Here is a 13854-nt window from a genome sequence, read left to right as displayed (position 1 = left end):
GGAAAAGACCTCTGAGATCATCACGTCCAACCGCTCCTGTCTACCCACTAAACCATATCCTTAAGTACCTCGTCTGCCCGCTCTTTAGATACATGCAGGGATGGTGACTCCACCACCTCCCTGGGCAGCCTGTTCCAGCTTCTGACGACCCTCTCAGTAAAGAACTTCCTCCTTATCTCTAACCTGAACCTCCCTTGGCACAGCTTGATGCCGTTTCCCCTTGTTCTATCCCCATCACCTGGGAGAAGAGACCAGCACCCACCTCTCTACAAGCTCCCTTTAGATTCAGGATACTCTTTTTGGATTGCTGTTGACCTTTACGTGTATCCACGCTAACCTTTGTTCCTGCTGCTCGTTCCCTTCTTCCCATGCCTATTCCTACTCACGCGTCATGTCTTTCTGCTGACTTTAGAGTGACTTTTTACACTGGGGTAAAGCAAAGCCTCTGGGCACTGTGGTAATCCAGTTAACAGGTAGAGCTCTGTGTGGGTTTCAAGTTAAAGGGATGTTGGCAGGTTAAGAAGGATGTATTTTAATACGACATACCACCACCCCCCGTTCAGCACTAACCTGCCAAATGATTGAGGCGTAAAAGAATTTGTAACCATCTCATTTGCCTCCCACCATTTACGGTGTTTGCACCTCCTTTCTCTCCCTGCTTGGACAGCGGAAACAGACTCGGCAGTTCTTCGTGCTCTGCTCTCTGAAGGTTGGGACGGGTCCAAGACCCTGCAGGGCAGTGTTTGTTTCAGAAATAAACACTTGGCTGTGGAACAGGGGGAGCAGGCGATCAGACGTCTTTGGTGCTTGGGTCTTGTAGTGCTTGCGGGAGGTTTTTCTGAATTAAAAAGCGAGATCTGAGGAGGTGATCAAATGCCTCCATTGGAGGAGAAGGGGACAGACTTTGTCCTGATGGATTCTCTGATCTGTCTCTTGGATTCCTACTTTCAGGTTTCAGGTGAAGTAAATCCTTTTTCTTTACAGGAGGCTGCATCATCTGATTTGACTTCTGTGTCAGGGCCTTCTCACTCGAGCTGGAGTGGAAGTGAATGTTCAAGACCAAGACAGTAATAACAGATCCCAAAAGGCAGGGAGAGCCTGTTGTGAGTCCTCAGCAATTCTGAGAATCAGGCCTCTTCTAGAAGGGGGAAATAGCAATCTGTGAACACACTTTTCAGACCACCATGCTGTGAAAATTGGGCTATCTTCCATAATGTAAAGCATCTTAGGTACCACCTTTGTGAGGATCTTATGCTGTCCTTCAGTTGTGTCTCCCCCATGACTGAATTCCTGTGCCGTTGGTATCCTGTGCTTTGGTGTTGCATGAGTAAGCTGATGCACTGATGTCCCTGCAGTGCCCAGGCGTTGCTCTGCCTGAGGAGAGTTGTCGGTCACACCACTTCTGACTCAGTAATAGCTTAAATGACGGTGCCTGAATTCACATGTTTGCATTCTTAGTCACAGTTGCCAATTTCCTGCCCACAAGCTGGGAAAAGGTATTTTGGGAAAGTTCTTAACCTCTGTTTGCCAACGTTGTATTGGAAAACTGCTTTGAAAACCTTTCTTAAATTTGCACCCCCTCTCTCCACAGGAGCAATGGGAGAAGCAGGTCAAAGAGGAGGGGACACCTCTGACCAAGTATTATACTCAGTGGAAGAAGCTGAGAGAGAAGGAGATACAACTGGAAATCAGCGGCAAAGAAAGAGTAAGAATAAAACACCTGACTCACCGGGCATCATCTGTGATGAGTATCAGAGACTGGTTCTGTTTGGCATTTTCTTATTTCACCCGTGTGGGGGTGGCTGGTTGTGAGATGGGACTTGCTGCCTGGACAGAAAGGCCATTTCCCACATCTCCTGCCCAAGGGGAGGCTCTGTGACCGCTCCTGGTGGCACTGCAGGATGCAGGAGGTGGGGGTGGGAGCTCGCTCACATCAGGAGTCTAAAGGCAAGCTGTCTCGATGCTAATGCAATGAAAGTGGCTGCGCTAGGCTCTTGGCCAGGGAGCAGGAAATAGATATAATTGGTGTCTCCAGCGTATGGTGGGGGAACAATTAAAATAATCAATGGGACATGAGGATGGCTGGCTCGGAGCCAAGCCCCTGAGCGTGGCAGAAAACCTGGGAGATGGTAGAAATGCTCGCTGTCATACACCAGCCTGAGATAAGGACAGGAGGCTGAAATTCCCCGCGGCAGCCCTGCGGAGGGAGCAAAAAGCACGCTTTTCTGTGCAAACCCAGCAGGAGAATGTGGCCTTTGTGGAAAGGAAATTATGGGGGGAGCTAAGAAACAGCAAGAAGTGATAACTGTGAGTGGGGCTGATCTCTTGCCCAAAACTGGCTCTGCTGGTGTGAGCTGACACCTTCCTGGTACTGAAGCAGCCATTGCAAGGGGAGAGGAGGTCAGCCCTGGGTGTAGACAAGTCCCCATCTCATGTTGGAGGGAGGAGGAGAGCTGGAAGCTCTGTGGGGTGGCCAGGACTAGCTGAGGTGGAGAGTTTGCCTTGAGGGGATTGCTTTCCTATAGCAAGGCTCAAGAGGGTGACTTCTGAAACCAGGGGAAGCCTGAAGGGCCGTGACGGGGCCTTGTTTCCCCTTGGAGAAAGTGGGCTGAACAGATAAACTGGAGAGAAAGACAGGTTTTGGAGTGAGCTTGCCGAAGGGCCTGTGGCTGCCTGACATCTTTGCTTGGTGAATGGGGCCGTTGTCTCTCTCGGTGGGGACTGCAAGCTTAATGATGCAGCATTGTGAGCCCCAGCAGGAGAGTGAACACCATGAGGCCCATTAGGGCTGGGAAAATCCATGTCCCATTAGCAGCCATTGGGGGGGAAAAAATAATAACAGGAAAAAAAATCAGCCTGGCTCTCAGCTGCTGCGAGCTGCGACTTACCTTATAGAACAACGCTGACCCCGTCTGCCCATTCCCTTTGCTTTTCCCAATGGTTTTTAATGGGATGTGGACTAATCGGCTTCATGAGCCTCAGTAGATAGCAGCCCTGTAGCTGGGGATTAAAAGACTGGCCCCCAAATTACCTAATTACTGTCTCTGTGTGATGAACACGGGCTGTATCTGTGAGCTGTGGCTCAGTGCAGTTCTCATTCCTTTGCTTTGTGATCACTCTGCAGCTAGTAGGGTTTTCTGGTGCCTTTATTTTGGGGTGCCCGTCTCGAAGGCGCTCCTGTGGAACCTCAGAAAACTGGACGTAGCGCAGCTTAGTGTGATTCAACACCGGCTCCTTTTTAATAAGCTCGGGTTGAGTGCAACCAGTCCTGATGTCACCTACAACTGCAGGCTGCCTTTGGAAATGGGGACAGGTCCCCTGCCCCACGTGGAGCTTGCTGCAGCGTAGCCACCCTAGGAAGGAGGTGAATGTCACTAGGTCAGCTGAGGGCAGCTGTGTGGCAGTGGCTCTGTTGCTGCTCTTGCTGCATTTGGCTTCCCAAGTGCTCTGGCATGCACAAATGCTGTTTGGAGAGCACGGAGACAGCCCAGCAGGTCTCTGCAGGGCCGGTGGAACGAGAGGCATCTCGTAGTGGATAGAGCAGGTGGGAAGATGATTTAGAATTAGGACTCTGCAAGCGGTGTTTGGTGGTTTGCTCCCCTCGCCCCCGCTCTGGCCAGCTTCTGACTTTGCATCCTGGTGCTGCAGGTTATTGCTTGTAAGTGCTCAGCTCCCAGGATCAATATTGTCCAGCTGGGGACCATAACCGTGAAACAGGCTGGGAAAAATTGCCGAAATTGGCTGCAGGAGCAAATGCACATCTCCGTGTCTCTTCCTCCCCTCCCGTCCCCGTGCTCTCACTCTTTTTCTCTCTGCTGAGAGCTGCTTTCCCATATAGACACTGCTTTGCTGCAGCTCCCGCTGGGGAAGGCTCACGGGAGGGTTGAAGTGGATGTGGTCAGAGAGGAGCGCGTTGAGGGGTGGTCTGACGGGTGGGAGAGAGCAAATGAGTTATTGCTCGTAGGGCGAATGTTTCCAAGCACGCTAATGTGTGCTAATGCATGAGTGCTTCCCAGGAGGAGTGCAGCCAGGCACGGGCAGCGGGCAGCTGATGTTCAGAGAGCACTTGGGATTTAATTTGCATTCTGATTATCTTTGCCCTGCTGGCCTGAGCCCTCGCAAGTAAATCCTCCCCCTAATCCCCCTCCGGAGAGGTGTAAAGAGCAGTGAGGTGGTGTCAATTGCAAGTACTTAATGGCATTGATATTGGCTGGCCGCAGCAGCAAGGCCCTTGGCCCCTTGATCTCCGCAAGGGCTGGCAACTGGAGCTGTGGCATAGACAGACCTATAGCATCTGCAGCACCTTGCCATTTCACCAGGCTGAAATCCGCAGCCAAAAAGGCAGGGCCTTTGCTGGAGTTGTCACAGCTTTTGGCGTCGGTGGAGAACTGACCAGCGTGGTCTGGCTTGGTTGTGCTTGGCTTCCAGTCCAGGGACCCAGCTTGTTCTGGCTGTCTTGTGTTTTTATCCATGCTAAGGTCCCAGCAGTGGATGGCCTATTAGCAAAAGTAGTTAATTAGGTAAAGATCCGTGGAGCAGTGGTGCTTTGCATGCAGCACTCACCTTCGTAACCGGCTCGCCAACCTCTCTGTTGCTCCCCTGGTTGGCAGCAGGCAGACCCGACTGCTCTTGGCAGTGTGGCTTAGGCACGCTGGGCAAAGCCAAGTTCCTGTGTTTAAGCTCAGCATTTTATGTTTAAAAGTACAAATTAAGGTTGTTCTTACTGTTGCTTTTGGCTTTTTCCAGCTTGAAGACTTGAACTTCCCAGAAATTAAACGTAAGAAGCACGATGAAAGGAAGGAGGAAGATAAGAAGGAATTCAAGGACCTCTTTGACCTGGACAGTGACTCCGATGAGGAGAGCGTTGGGTTCCCCATAAAAGGTATGGGACTGGGGCTGGGCATACCTCCTCCTTGTCCAGAATTCTGCATGACAGGAGTCAGTGTGGCCCTGCCCATGCTCCTCATGTTTGGTTCAGAAGATACACTACCAGGGAAAGGGAGCCAGGACAATGCTGCTTTTTGGAGCCTTTTTTATTATTTTACCAGAAGAAGGCTCTTTGATAGAAGAATGGTTACCCTCTCTTGGCATGATTTATTTATTCTATAATGACTGATGTTGGAGTGTTCTTGACAAGCCCAGGAGGTCTGGAGCCTCTGGAGGAAACGGAGTGGTGTCATCCTCTGGCTGCGACCACGAGGGGGCCACCGTAAATTGTGCAACCTGCCCGAGGGGTTCACCACACGGTCTGAGGAAAAACCTGGGTGTTCTTTTTGTAATTTGGGATATCGGAGGTTCTCCAAATGTCTAGTTCATCTGGTAGGGCGACTTGCAGGAATACGGAGTTTTCTTGTGTGGAGGTTTAATCTACGGATAAAGTCCTGGTCTGGTGTGCACGTGGTGAGGTGTGAGGATAAATCTTGAGGCTTACTACACAACCAGTGAGCTCCCTCACAGGCATCTGTGATGCAGGAGGAAGAGAAGGTTGGAAAACTCTTATTTGATAGCTTGAGGTTGGAGTCAGTGGATTTTTGTAAGTGACCCAGCAAAGAATGGGAGGAGAGCAAGAGCACATGAACCACCGAGGTACTGAGGGATCATCAGTGTGATGGCAAAGTGGTTTGCTGAGATAAATCCCTTTGGAAAACTCTTATTTGATAGCTTGAGGTTGGAGTCAGTGGATTTTTGTAAGTGACCCAGCAAAGAATGAGAGGAGAGCAAGAGCACATGAGCCACCGAGGTACTGAGGGATCAGTGTGATGGCAAAGTGGTTTGCTGAGGTAAATCCCTGAGATCTGGGATTGTCCTGACTGCTGTCAGTGCCTCAGAGGGATCTCAGTGGCTTCTAAAAGGTTGCTGGGAGCCAGGGAAACCCAGGCTCTCTTGCTGTGCCTCCCAGGGGCTCACTTGATGTAGGCATTGGAGGTTTCTTGGTCTGATGGTGGATGAGCACTGGGATTCTGTCGAGGTGTGTCTGTGATGAGCATCACTGATGGTACAGTACATCCATGGCAGCTCTGTGGCACCTAACGTATGCGGCTCTTACCTTGGCTCTGCTGCTTGCCTGCTCGCTGTAGAGATCTGCTGAACATCAAGGTTTGGAAATTACTTGTCAGGCATGGCTTTGAGCCCCTGCCTGCCCTTGCGACGTCTGTCCTGCGGTTCTTCAGCAGCTTCCAGGGGCTGATGTACACTGGGAAGAGGGTGTAAATGGGGACTGAGGTCCACGTGGTATCACAGGACTCTCCCTGCTCTGTACGAGTCCCACAGCTTCAGCTTCAGCTTCTGGTTGTATGAGTGCTGCGGTGTCAGAAATGGGCTTTGCCTTCCAGCACTGCTGGCTCAGCCACCTCTCCACAGCCTTTGCTCCTCGTAGGGTGTTTTCTGGAGGGACACAACAGGCCCTGAAGGCAGCTTGCATCCCAAGGAGCAGCCGTGCTCAGACCACCATGGATCCCGAGGCTGGGTCTGTGCTGTAGTGCGGGGTGAAGTCCCCTGCGGGCAGCGCTGTGGCTACAGAGGGACAGGGGCCTGGGAAAGACGCCCGTGCCTTGGGAGATGCCATACAATGAGCTCTTGTTCTCGCTCTGTGTGGGGTGGGAGATGTTCCCAGCACTCGGTGACTGTCAGGGCTGCTGCAGCGGATGGCACAGCAGCCAGAGCTTCACTTTGCTGCAGCTCCCGGTCTGTGTGGCCGTTGTTCTGCTGGGTGGCCACATGCAAGGGAATTTGGGAGCAGCTGCTGTGGGCTGTGTGTGCGCTTCTTTACCTGTGAGGTTTGAAGGCGTAACAACCTTCTCAGATAAGGCCAAAGGAGAGTCTGGGACGACAGAGGGACTTTGGTTCATGTTGAACCAGCCTCAGACTGCTTCTGAGAGACATGTTGAGCAGCTGATGGCAGAAATGAAGACTGAACTCTCTGATCAGCCTCTTGTTCTGCTTTAATGGACCACGTGGGGTGCAGGCATAAACCCATCTCTTAGGCCTGGCTTCTGAATTGAACCCCAGCTTTGCATTAGGCCAGGGACCAAGGGCTCAGAGCAGCCCAGCAGCTCCAGGCCTCCTTCAGCTCCTGCTGAGCTCTCTGCTCCTTCCTTACCTTGACCTTAACCTTAGCAGCCGTGATGAGCCATTTCTCTTTGACAACAGCGGCCTTTTCCCCAGTCTCGATGGGTTTCTTTGCGCTTTGAGCCCCCTGCTCTGTCCGTATTGGCACTTCCATTTATTTTAGGGCTTCCTGAAAGAAGGCAGAGGGTGGTGGACAGCTCTTGGGAACGTGGTGGGTGAGTTCATCAGCACCGCTCCACATCTGCACCTTTCAGAACCCAGATTTTGGGAGCTGTGGTTACCTCCCTGTCAGGGCATCCTGCGTTGCTGCTGTGTAGTCATCTCTGTGCATCCCTGCACGGACAATTCAGGTGTAATGATTGTGTCAGACACAGTTGGAGCGGGGTTTGAGACGGGACTTTGGGGTTGTGTGCTGTGTGGTGACCCTTCTCACAAGGCCGTGCTGCCTCTTGGCTTTCTGTGTCTGGTCGCTGTGTTTTGGGCTACACCTGGCCGTGGTGCAGCCACCCCGGGGAATAGATTGCGAGCGGTGTAGTGATGCATGCAGCAGCTACAGCTGCAGATGGAAATGGAGGAGGGTGATGAATTAGCAATCTTCTTTTAATCCTGGGAATCCGAGGGGAGAGCCCCCCTACCTTGTGCAGGTGGAGCCAAGAGCTGCCTGCTTGTTTCGGCAGGACTGCAGCCCCTCAGCATCTCCCCAGGGAGCCCAGGAGGAAGGTGGGGGATGCACAGTTTGCACATTTCAGGAGCCCCCGAGCAGGCAGGGAAGGAAAGAGCCCAGGGATGGCGAAGGAAAGCGTGGATTTGGTCCATCTGTGTGCTGGGACGTGGCTGTGCTCCTGTTTCCCGGCTGACAGAGCTCTGCCACGAAGGGCTCCTGGAGGTTATCGATGGCTCAGGGAGAGGAGCTGAGGCAATGAAAGGTGAGGAGAGGAGGGAGCGTGGCTGTGGCTGTGGCCACACCAAGTGATCTGTCCACATTAGGTGTCAGTGTGCCGCTAATGAACTCAAACAGGTTTCTTCATTTATCCCTTGCCTAATCACATTACCCTGATTTAATGCCAGGCCAGGACTGTGGCAGGGGAGGTCAGATATTTTCATTTCCTAGCGGGAGAATCGCGGCCCTGCTCGGTGGCACAGTTCCTGCTGTGAGCTGTCAGCTCCGGGAGCGAGGAGGAAGCAGCCCTGGTTAACCAGAGCACCCTACACGTTGTGTTCTGGAGTCTTGATGCATTTCTGCCGCCTTCTGCGCGAAGAGGCCTCTGTGAGTCCATCGGAGGAAGGGGAGGGGAGCAGGACACTGGAGAAGTTCAGTAAATTCCTTTTAGTGGCCTCTTTGCCTGTGTCGTAGCACATAGGAACGACCCCAGGGCCTTTACCCAGATCCCTTCCAGTAGCTGGATCTGTGGTGTTTTTCCTAGCACTGCTTGATGGATGCAAGCGTGGACCCCTGGGTTACTGCTGAGCTGCTCGGGGGCCTGTCAACGTGATGTGATGTGAACAGCACTGCAGTGCATCCCCTGGGGTGCTCTCCATGGCTGCAGGCACCCCAGAGAGCTCGGTCCGTGGGAGGCTGCGTGCTGGCAGGGCTGACCCCCCTGTGCACAGAAGGGTGTGAGTCAGAGGGAACAAAGCTGAGAGAGGCTTACAAGGATGCCCTGAGCCAGGGAGTCTGACCCATTCTCGATCACCACCATGGAAGTGGGTATGTGCAGGCACAAATTTCTCAGAGGAACCAGCCCCTCTCTGGTCTCATGGCTGGATCCTTCTCCTCTCATGATTCATTACACCCATTTCTCCTTACTGTGCTCTTCTGTCTGTAATCCTCTCCTCCCTTTCCTGTCTCAGAGCAGGGCAACAGTTGGGTCTCTTCATCCCCTGGGTGCTGCGCCGGTGGTGCTTCATAAATACCAGGAAGCACCAAATCCTGGGCTTTAGCAGCAAAACCTTGCTTCTGAGGTCATTTCTCTGACTTTCCATGTCCTGGCCTCTAGCAGGTGCCTCTGAAATGAAAAGCATCCTTCTTTTGGAGAAATACGGTGGATTTCCCCTTTAGTGTGCGAGCGTGCTCCTGAGGATGAACGTTGGGACAGCGGTGCCTTGCCCTTGTCCTGCCTGTCCTGCTTTCTGTTTCCATTTACATAGTGAAATTACTTGCAGGTAAAGCCAAAGCCAAGCAGGCATCCGACGACAGTTCAGAAGCCAGCAGCAAGGACTATGGCGAGGATGACGATGAAGAGGAAGGAAGGTACGAGATCGAGGAGGAGGAGGAAGAGTTGGAAGAAGACAGCGACTCAGAGGGTAAGCAGTGCAGCTGGGGAAGGGAATTCTTGACAGCGCTGGTGACTGAAGGCTCCTTGGTGTTTGGGGGCTCCACTACAAAGAAACCCTCTCCTCTTTCTTGCTGCGCTGCTGTTTGGAGCTGCAGGGTGTCAGGAGGGGCTTTTACACCCAGACACGCACAGGGAGACGTGGCAGTTTGGAGTTGGTAGAGAGAGAGCGAAAGGGTTAAGGGCTCTGCAGGCCTTGCTCTAACAAGGCACCAGCCCCTTTCATCTCTTTGCAGGGCCCTCCTGCAGAGAGGCTCAAACAAGCTCTTGAAGTGCAGCCCACCCCACCGGGGGTACCAAACCCTGGCTTCAAGGCTCTCCACAGGTTACAAACACACCAGGGTGTGGAGGCAGCAGCGCTGTGCTTTTCATCTGAGCACCTGAGCACCTCCTGGGCCATGGGGTGCTGCACGGGGTAACCCTTCAGTGGCTGCTTCCCACTCCGCTGCCCTAGCAGAGGAATTGGGGGCCGTGGTGGCTGTGCCGTCCCTTCGCTGCCTTTTGTGTGCCCCTTGCTTAGGCCTTCGTGTTGGCAGGCTGAGCCCCTGCCCCACGCGTGCCCTTGGGTGGGATGTGCGGCTGTGGGGAGCAGCCACAAAGGCTCCTGTGTGCAGGCTTCCTTCACCAGTTTGGGGAGCAGGGGGGGAGCAGGAAGGGGGAAGGAGTCCAAGCGCGAGCAAAATCCGCCTGCGTTAGCGTGGCAGATGGCTGTGGCTTGGCATGCACAGCCAAACCTCGGCGCCGAGAATAGCTGGGGGTTTGATGCATGTTCTGACAGCGCCGTAAAGGGTGAAGAGGGAGCGATTTCCCCTCGCTGCTGCTGGAGCACTCAGATAAGCTGAAGGAAAAGCTCCTTTCCTTGGTGTCTGGGGGAGCAGGAACCTTCACCCTCCCTTTTCACCCGTGAGGAGCACGGCGTGGAGCCAGCAGAGTCTCGTAGTGCCTAAGAAAGGGGTTCGAGGAAGGTGTGGGAAGCTCAAGCCACACTTTGGAATGAGAGGGAAGGGCACTGGGAATGGGGACAGCACCTGGAAAACTCTTCTCAATTTGCTCCCCACGATTAAATTATCATTTCAATAAAAGGAGCAGCTTGGAGCAGTTTTACATTTGGGAGTTGTGCGGTTCCTGTGACAGCTCCAAAAGCCCATCCTGGCACCTCTGCTGAGGAAGATTGAGCTGTGAGGGGTGAAGGTTTGGAGGTGCTGCCTGTCTTGTGCACCCTCCTTTCTTACTTTGTGCTTCTGCCTCGGGCACAGCACTTGGTCAGGCGTCCTCTGCCATCGCCACGAGTGCTTCAGAGCCGGTGCTCGCACCCTGCAGCACTCTCCCACCGCGATCTGGGAGCTGCAGTGGCGCCAATAAATTAATGAGTGTCTGGGATTAATTAGCAATGAGTCGCCTCCGCTCACCTCCCAGCATTTACACCTCTCGCTCTTTCCACCCGCAGAGGAAGGCGAGGACGCGGCTGAGGTTCCCCAAGGGGCCAAGAAGCGGAGGCGCTGCCCCCCTGGGATGTCACGGACGGACCTGGAGCAGCTGGCGCAGGGGGATGAGGACATTGTGGAGGACTTGGCCTTCTCTGATGATGACTGAGCACCCTCCCAGCGTATCCCTCACAGAGCGGCTGCGTGCGGGATCACCCAGCCATGCAGGATCACCCAGCCTTGGCCACCTGCAGCTGGGTCTCATTGGTAAGAGCTGCGGAGCACAGGGGTGGGGGCCAGCCCCAGGTGCCACCAAGGACTCACTCAGTGACACAGCGGAGATGCTACTTGGACTTGCTTTTTTTTTCTACCAGTTACGTGTATTTTTGGTAACAGTAAACTTGTGGTCACGTCAAAGCCAGTAAAACTCTCAGCACAGGTAATAAAAAGCTGTCATTAAAATCTGCTGCTGTAAATAACACCGGGTTCAGGTTCAGCTCCTGCTGGAGTGTGAGCTGACCAAGGGCCAGGACAAGTCCTTTCATCTCAGGGTCCTCCTGTCTATACCACCCCTGTGGCCCTGAATTTTGCTGTGGGCCCTCCCCACACCCTCCATTTGGCCAAGAAGTTTGTGAGGATCCCACAGAGCAGCTCAGAGCTTTGTGTCCCCGCTGCAATGGACGCCTTTAGCAGCAGCAGCAGTGCTGGCTGTAAGTACACTAGAGGTGCCACTTTGAGTAAGTGCTTTAGGAGCTGGGGGTGGGGGGGAGCTGGGAGGTGGTGTAGGAAGGAAAATTACCTCAGGGCCAACCCCTGCATCACCAGGGTGTTTCCAGGTGCAGCTGTTGTCTCTTCCCCTAGGAGTGGTGCTTGGGTGGGAACCCTGTGTGGCTCCAGGTGGGAAAGGACAATTTGTGATGTGCTGGGCAAGCAGCAACAGCTGAGCCAGTGAGAGCACTGCTGGGGGTGCTTCGGAAGGGTTATTTTCATGGGGTCAGAGGAACCACAGCACAGCAACACTGCCTTGGTGCAGGTAAAACCCCCCGTGTCAGTGGTGACAAAATGTATGTGAAGAGGTAATTACACCGAGCGCTGCTCCTTTCCAGCTCCCAGACTTGGCTGGGTAATTACAGCTGGGGTATGGTGGTAAGGGGTGTTCCCTTCCTTCAGTGCTTATTATGGTATTAACAGGAATTATTAGGCTGTTATTAGGAACAGGGATAGGGAGGGTTTCTTGTTCCCACCTGCAGTCACAGTTGTTATTAGAGCTGCCCTTTCTAGACATGCAGCCAGTACCCATTGTCCCGTAAGGGGGAGGAAGTAACCTCAGAAAATGACTGATTTGGGTTTTGTTATTAACATTTTTATTGTTGTGATTATTATAATCATCCATAGCCCACTCTGAGGGGGGCAGAGCTTCACGAGGGGTCCAGGAGCGCTCAGGACTGAGGTTCCCAGGGCAGGCAAAGGCTGTAACTCCATGTGGGAGCCTGGGACACGCAGCAGAGGTGAGACGTCCCAAACTGTAAGAACAAGGTTTGAACTTACCTTTTCTTCCTGGAGAGAAAGGAGGTGGTGTTTCTCCTTTCCCTCAAGTAGCTGGGCACGGTGCTGTCTGAACTGAGCCTCAGATGGGCTTTGAGGCAGCGCAGGCACCCCAGGAATCACCAGCCACACAGACCAACAGAAAGGAGATTTCTCAGGAAGCCAGGTACCGTTTGTAAATTAAGTGTTTTTCTTTTTTATTTAAATTGATTGCTGGAAAGCATTTTTTTTTTTTTAATCGTGATGTGATGGATAATGACTTTTTATTTTAATTTTTTTTTTTACAATATAAAGAAGCTAATGTACCACCAAGCTATTTTTTTTTTCGTAAGAAAAACGGTAGCACGTGCAACGTTTAAACAAAAAAAAAAAACCAGAGAGGGGAGAGGGAGAGAGAAAAGTACCACGTGTGATTGCTGCTCACGACTGTACACGTCACAGGAGGTCACCCCAGGAGTTTCCATCTCGTTCACAGTAGTAACAACTCTGCGTGGTGGTGGTGTGAGCCTGAACCCCCAGCATCCCTCCCTGTCCGGGAACAGGCGTCCGTCACGGTCCACAGCAGGCCCGCATGTGCAACTGCAGCCACCTCTGTAACAAGGCTTTAGAAAGGATAAAAACAGCCCTAGGAACAAAAAAAAACCACCCCACCCCGGTGTAGAAATGAGTCCGTTGTACAGGTGGAGGAGGGCGGAGTGACCCCTCATCCCACCGCAGCACGCTTCACTTCTCTTCAAACCAAAACGCGTCACGAAGCTCGGGCAGGGCCCATCCTGGAGTGCGCTGCGAGGGACGACGCGCCGGGACGGGGACAGCCCGGCCGCCTGTGCCGTACCGTTCTCTGAAGTAAACATGGACCGGAACTCGCCTTCGCTTTGTCTTTTTTTGTCTGTCTTTGGTATTGTTTTAAAAGTCGTTCGCGATGCATAGACACCTGAATGAGGAACTGAGTCCAGGGAGGAGCGGTTTGGGAAGGGGCTGGGTTCATTTGCCATGGATTTTTGTTTTTTGCTGAGTACCGTGGGGAGGAGCAGCGCCCGTCCTGTCCTTGTGTGGAGGCACAGCCACAAGTTCTGAATGTGAAGTTTTTTTTGGAGGTAAAGAACCCGTCCGTGGTGCTCACCTCGGGCTGGGGAGCGAGAAGGGGTGCGAGGGAAACGCTGCTGCCGTCCTCCAGAGTCATTTTCTCTTCGTTGCGTCGTCTCAGTACATCTTTGGATAATTTCCTTTCCTTCCCTTTTTATTTTTTACAGTTTGTAAAACTTCTGCGGGATTATTTTTTTTTTTTTTAAAAAACAAAAAAGCAAACGCATCCAAAATAACTAAAACCTCCCTTCCTCGCTCCTGTGTCTCGCGCTGCTGAGGGAGGGGAGGCTCACCCGAGCTCCCCAAAAAACCGCGTTACCTTCAGTTTGCCCAACCGAAGCTCAGCTCCAGAGCCGTCCCGCGGTTAGGAGGGAGGTTTGGTGGTGTCGTTGATCCCA

The 13854-nt window shown here is 52.9% G+C and overlaps 1 protein-coding gene across 1 annotated transcript in view; it reads left to right on the top strand.

Annotated features, from left to right (window-relative positions):
* NOC2L (nucleolar complex associated 2 homolog (S. cerevisiae)) overlaps positions 1 to 10994 on the top strand; it is a gene marked incomplete at its 5' end in the record, with an annotated part of 40170 nt that extends 29176 nt beyond the window's left edge. Inside the window, 4 exons of the mRNA XM_010182271.1 lie at positions 1592 to 1705; positions 4747 to 4882; positions 9232 to 9372; positions 10849 to 10994. Coding sequence (XP_010180573.1) covers positions 1592 to 1705; positions 4747 to 4882; positions 9232 to 9372; positions 10849 to 10994 — 537 coding nt within the window. The remainder of the gene's footprint in view (positions 1 to 1591; positions 1706 to 4746; positions 4883 to 9231; positions 9373 to 10848) is intronic.
* Between the last annotated feature and the right edge of the window lie 2860 nt (positions 10995 to 13854).

Source organism: Mesitornis unicolor, unplaced genomic scaffold (genome assembly GCF_000695765.1).
Source record: "Mesitornis unicolor isolate BGI_N332 unplaced genomic scaffold, ASM69576v1 scaffold4334, whole genome shotgun sequence".
Taxonomy (NCBI): domain Eukaryota; kingdom Metazoa; phylum Chordata; class Aves; order Mesitornithiformes; family Mesitornithidae; genus Mesitornis; species Mesitornis unicolor.
The sequence above is the reverse complement of the archived record's forward strand: the minus strand, read 5'-3'. Positions and strand labels throughout refer to the sequence as shown.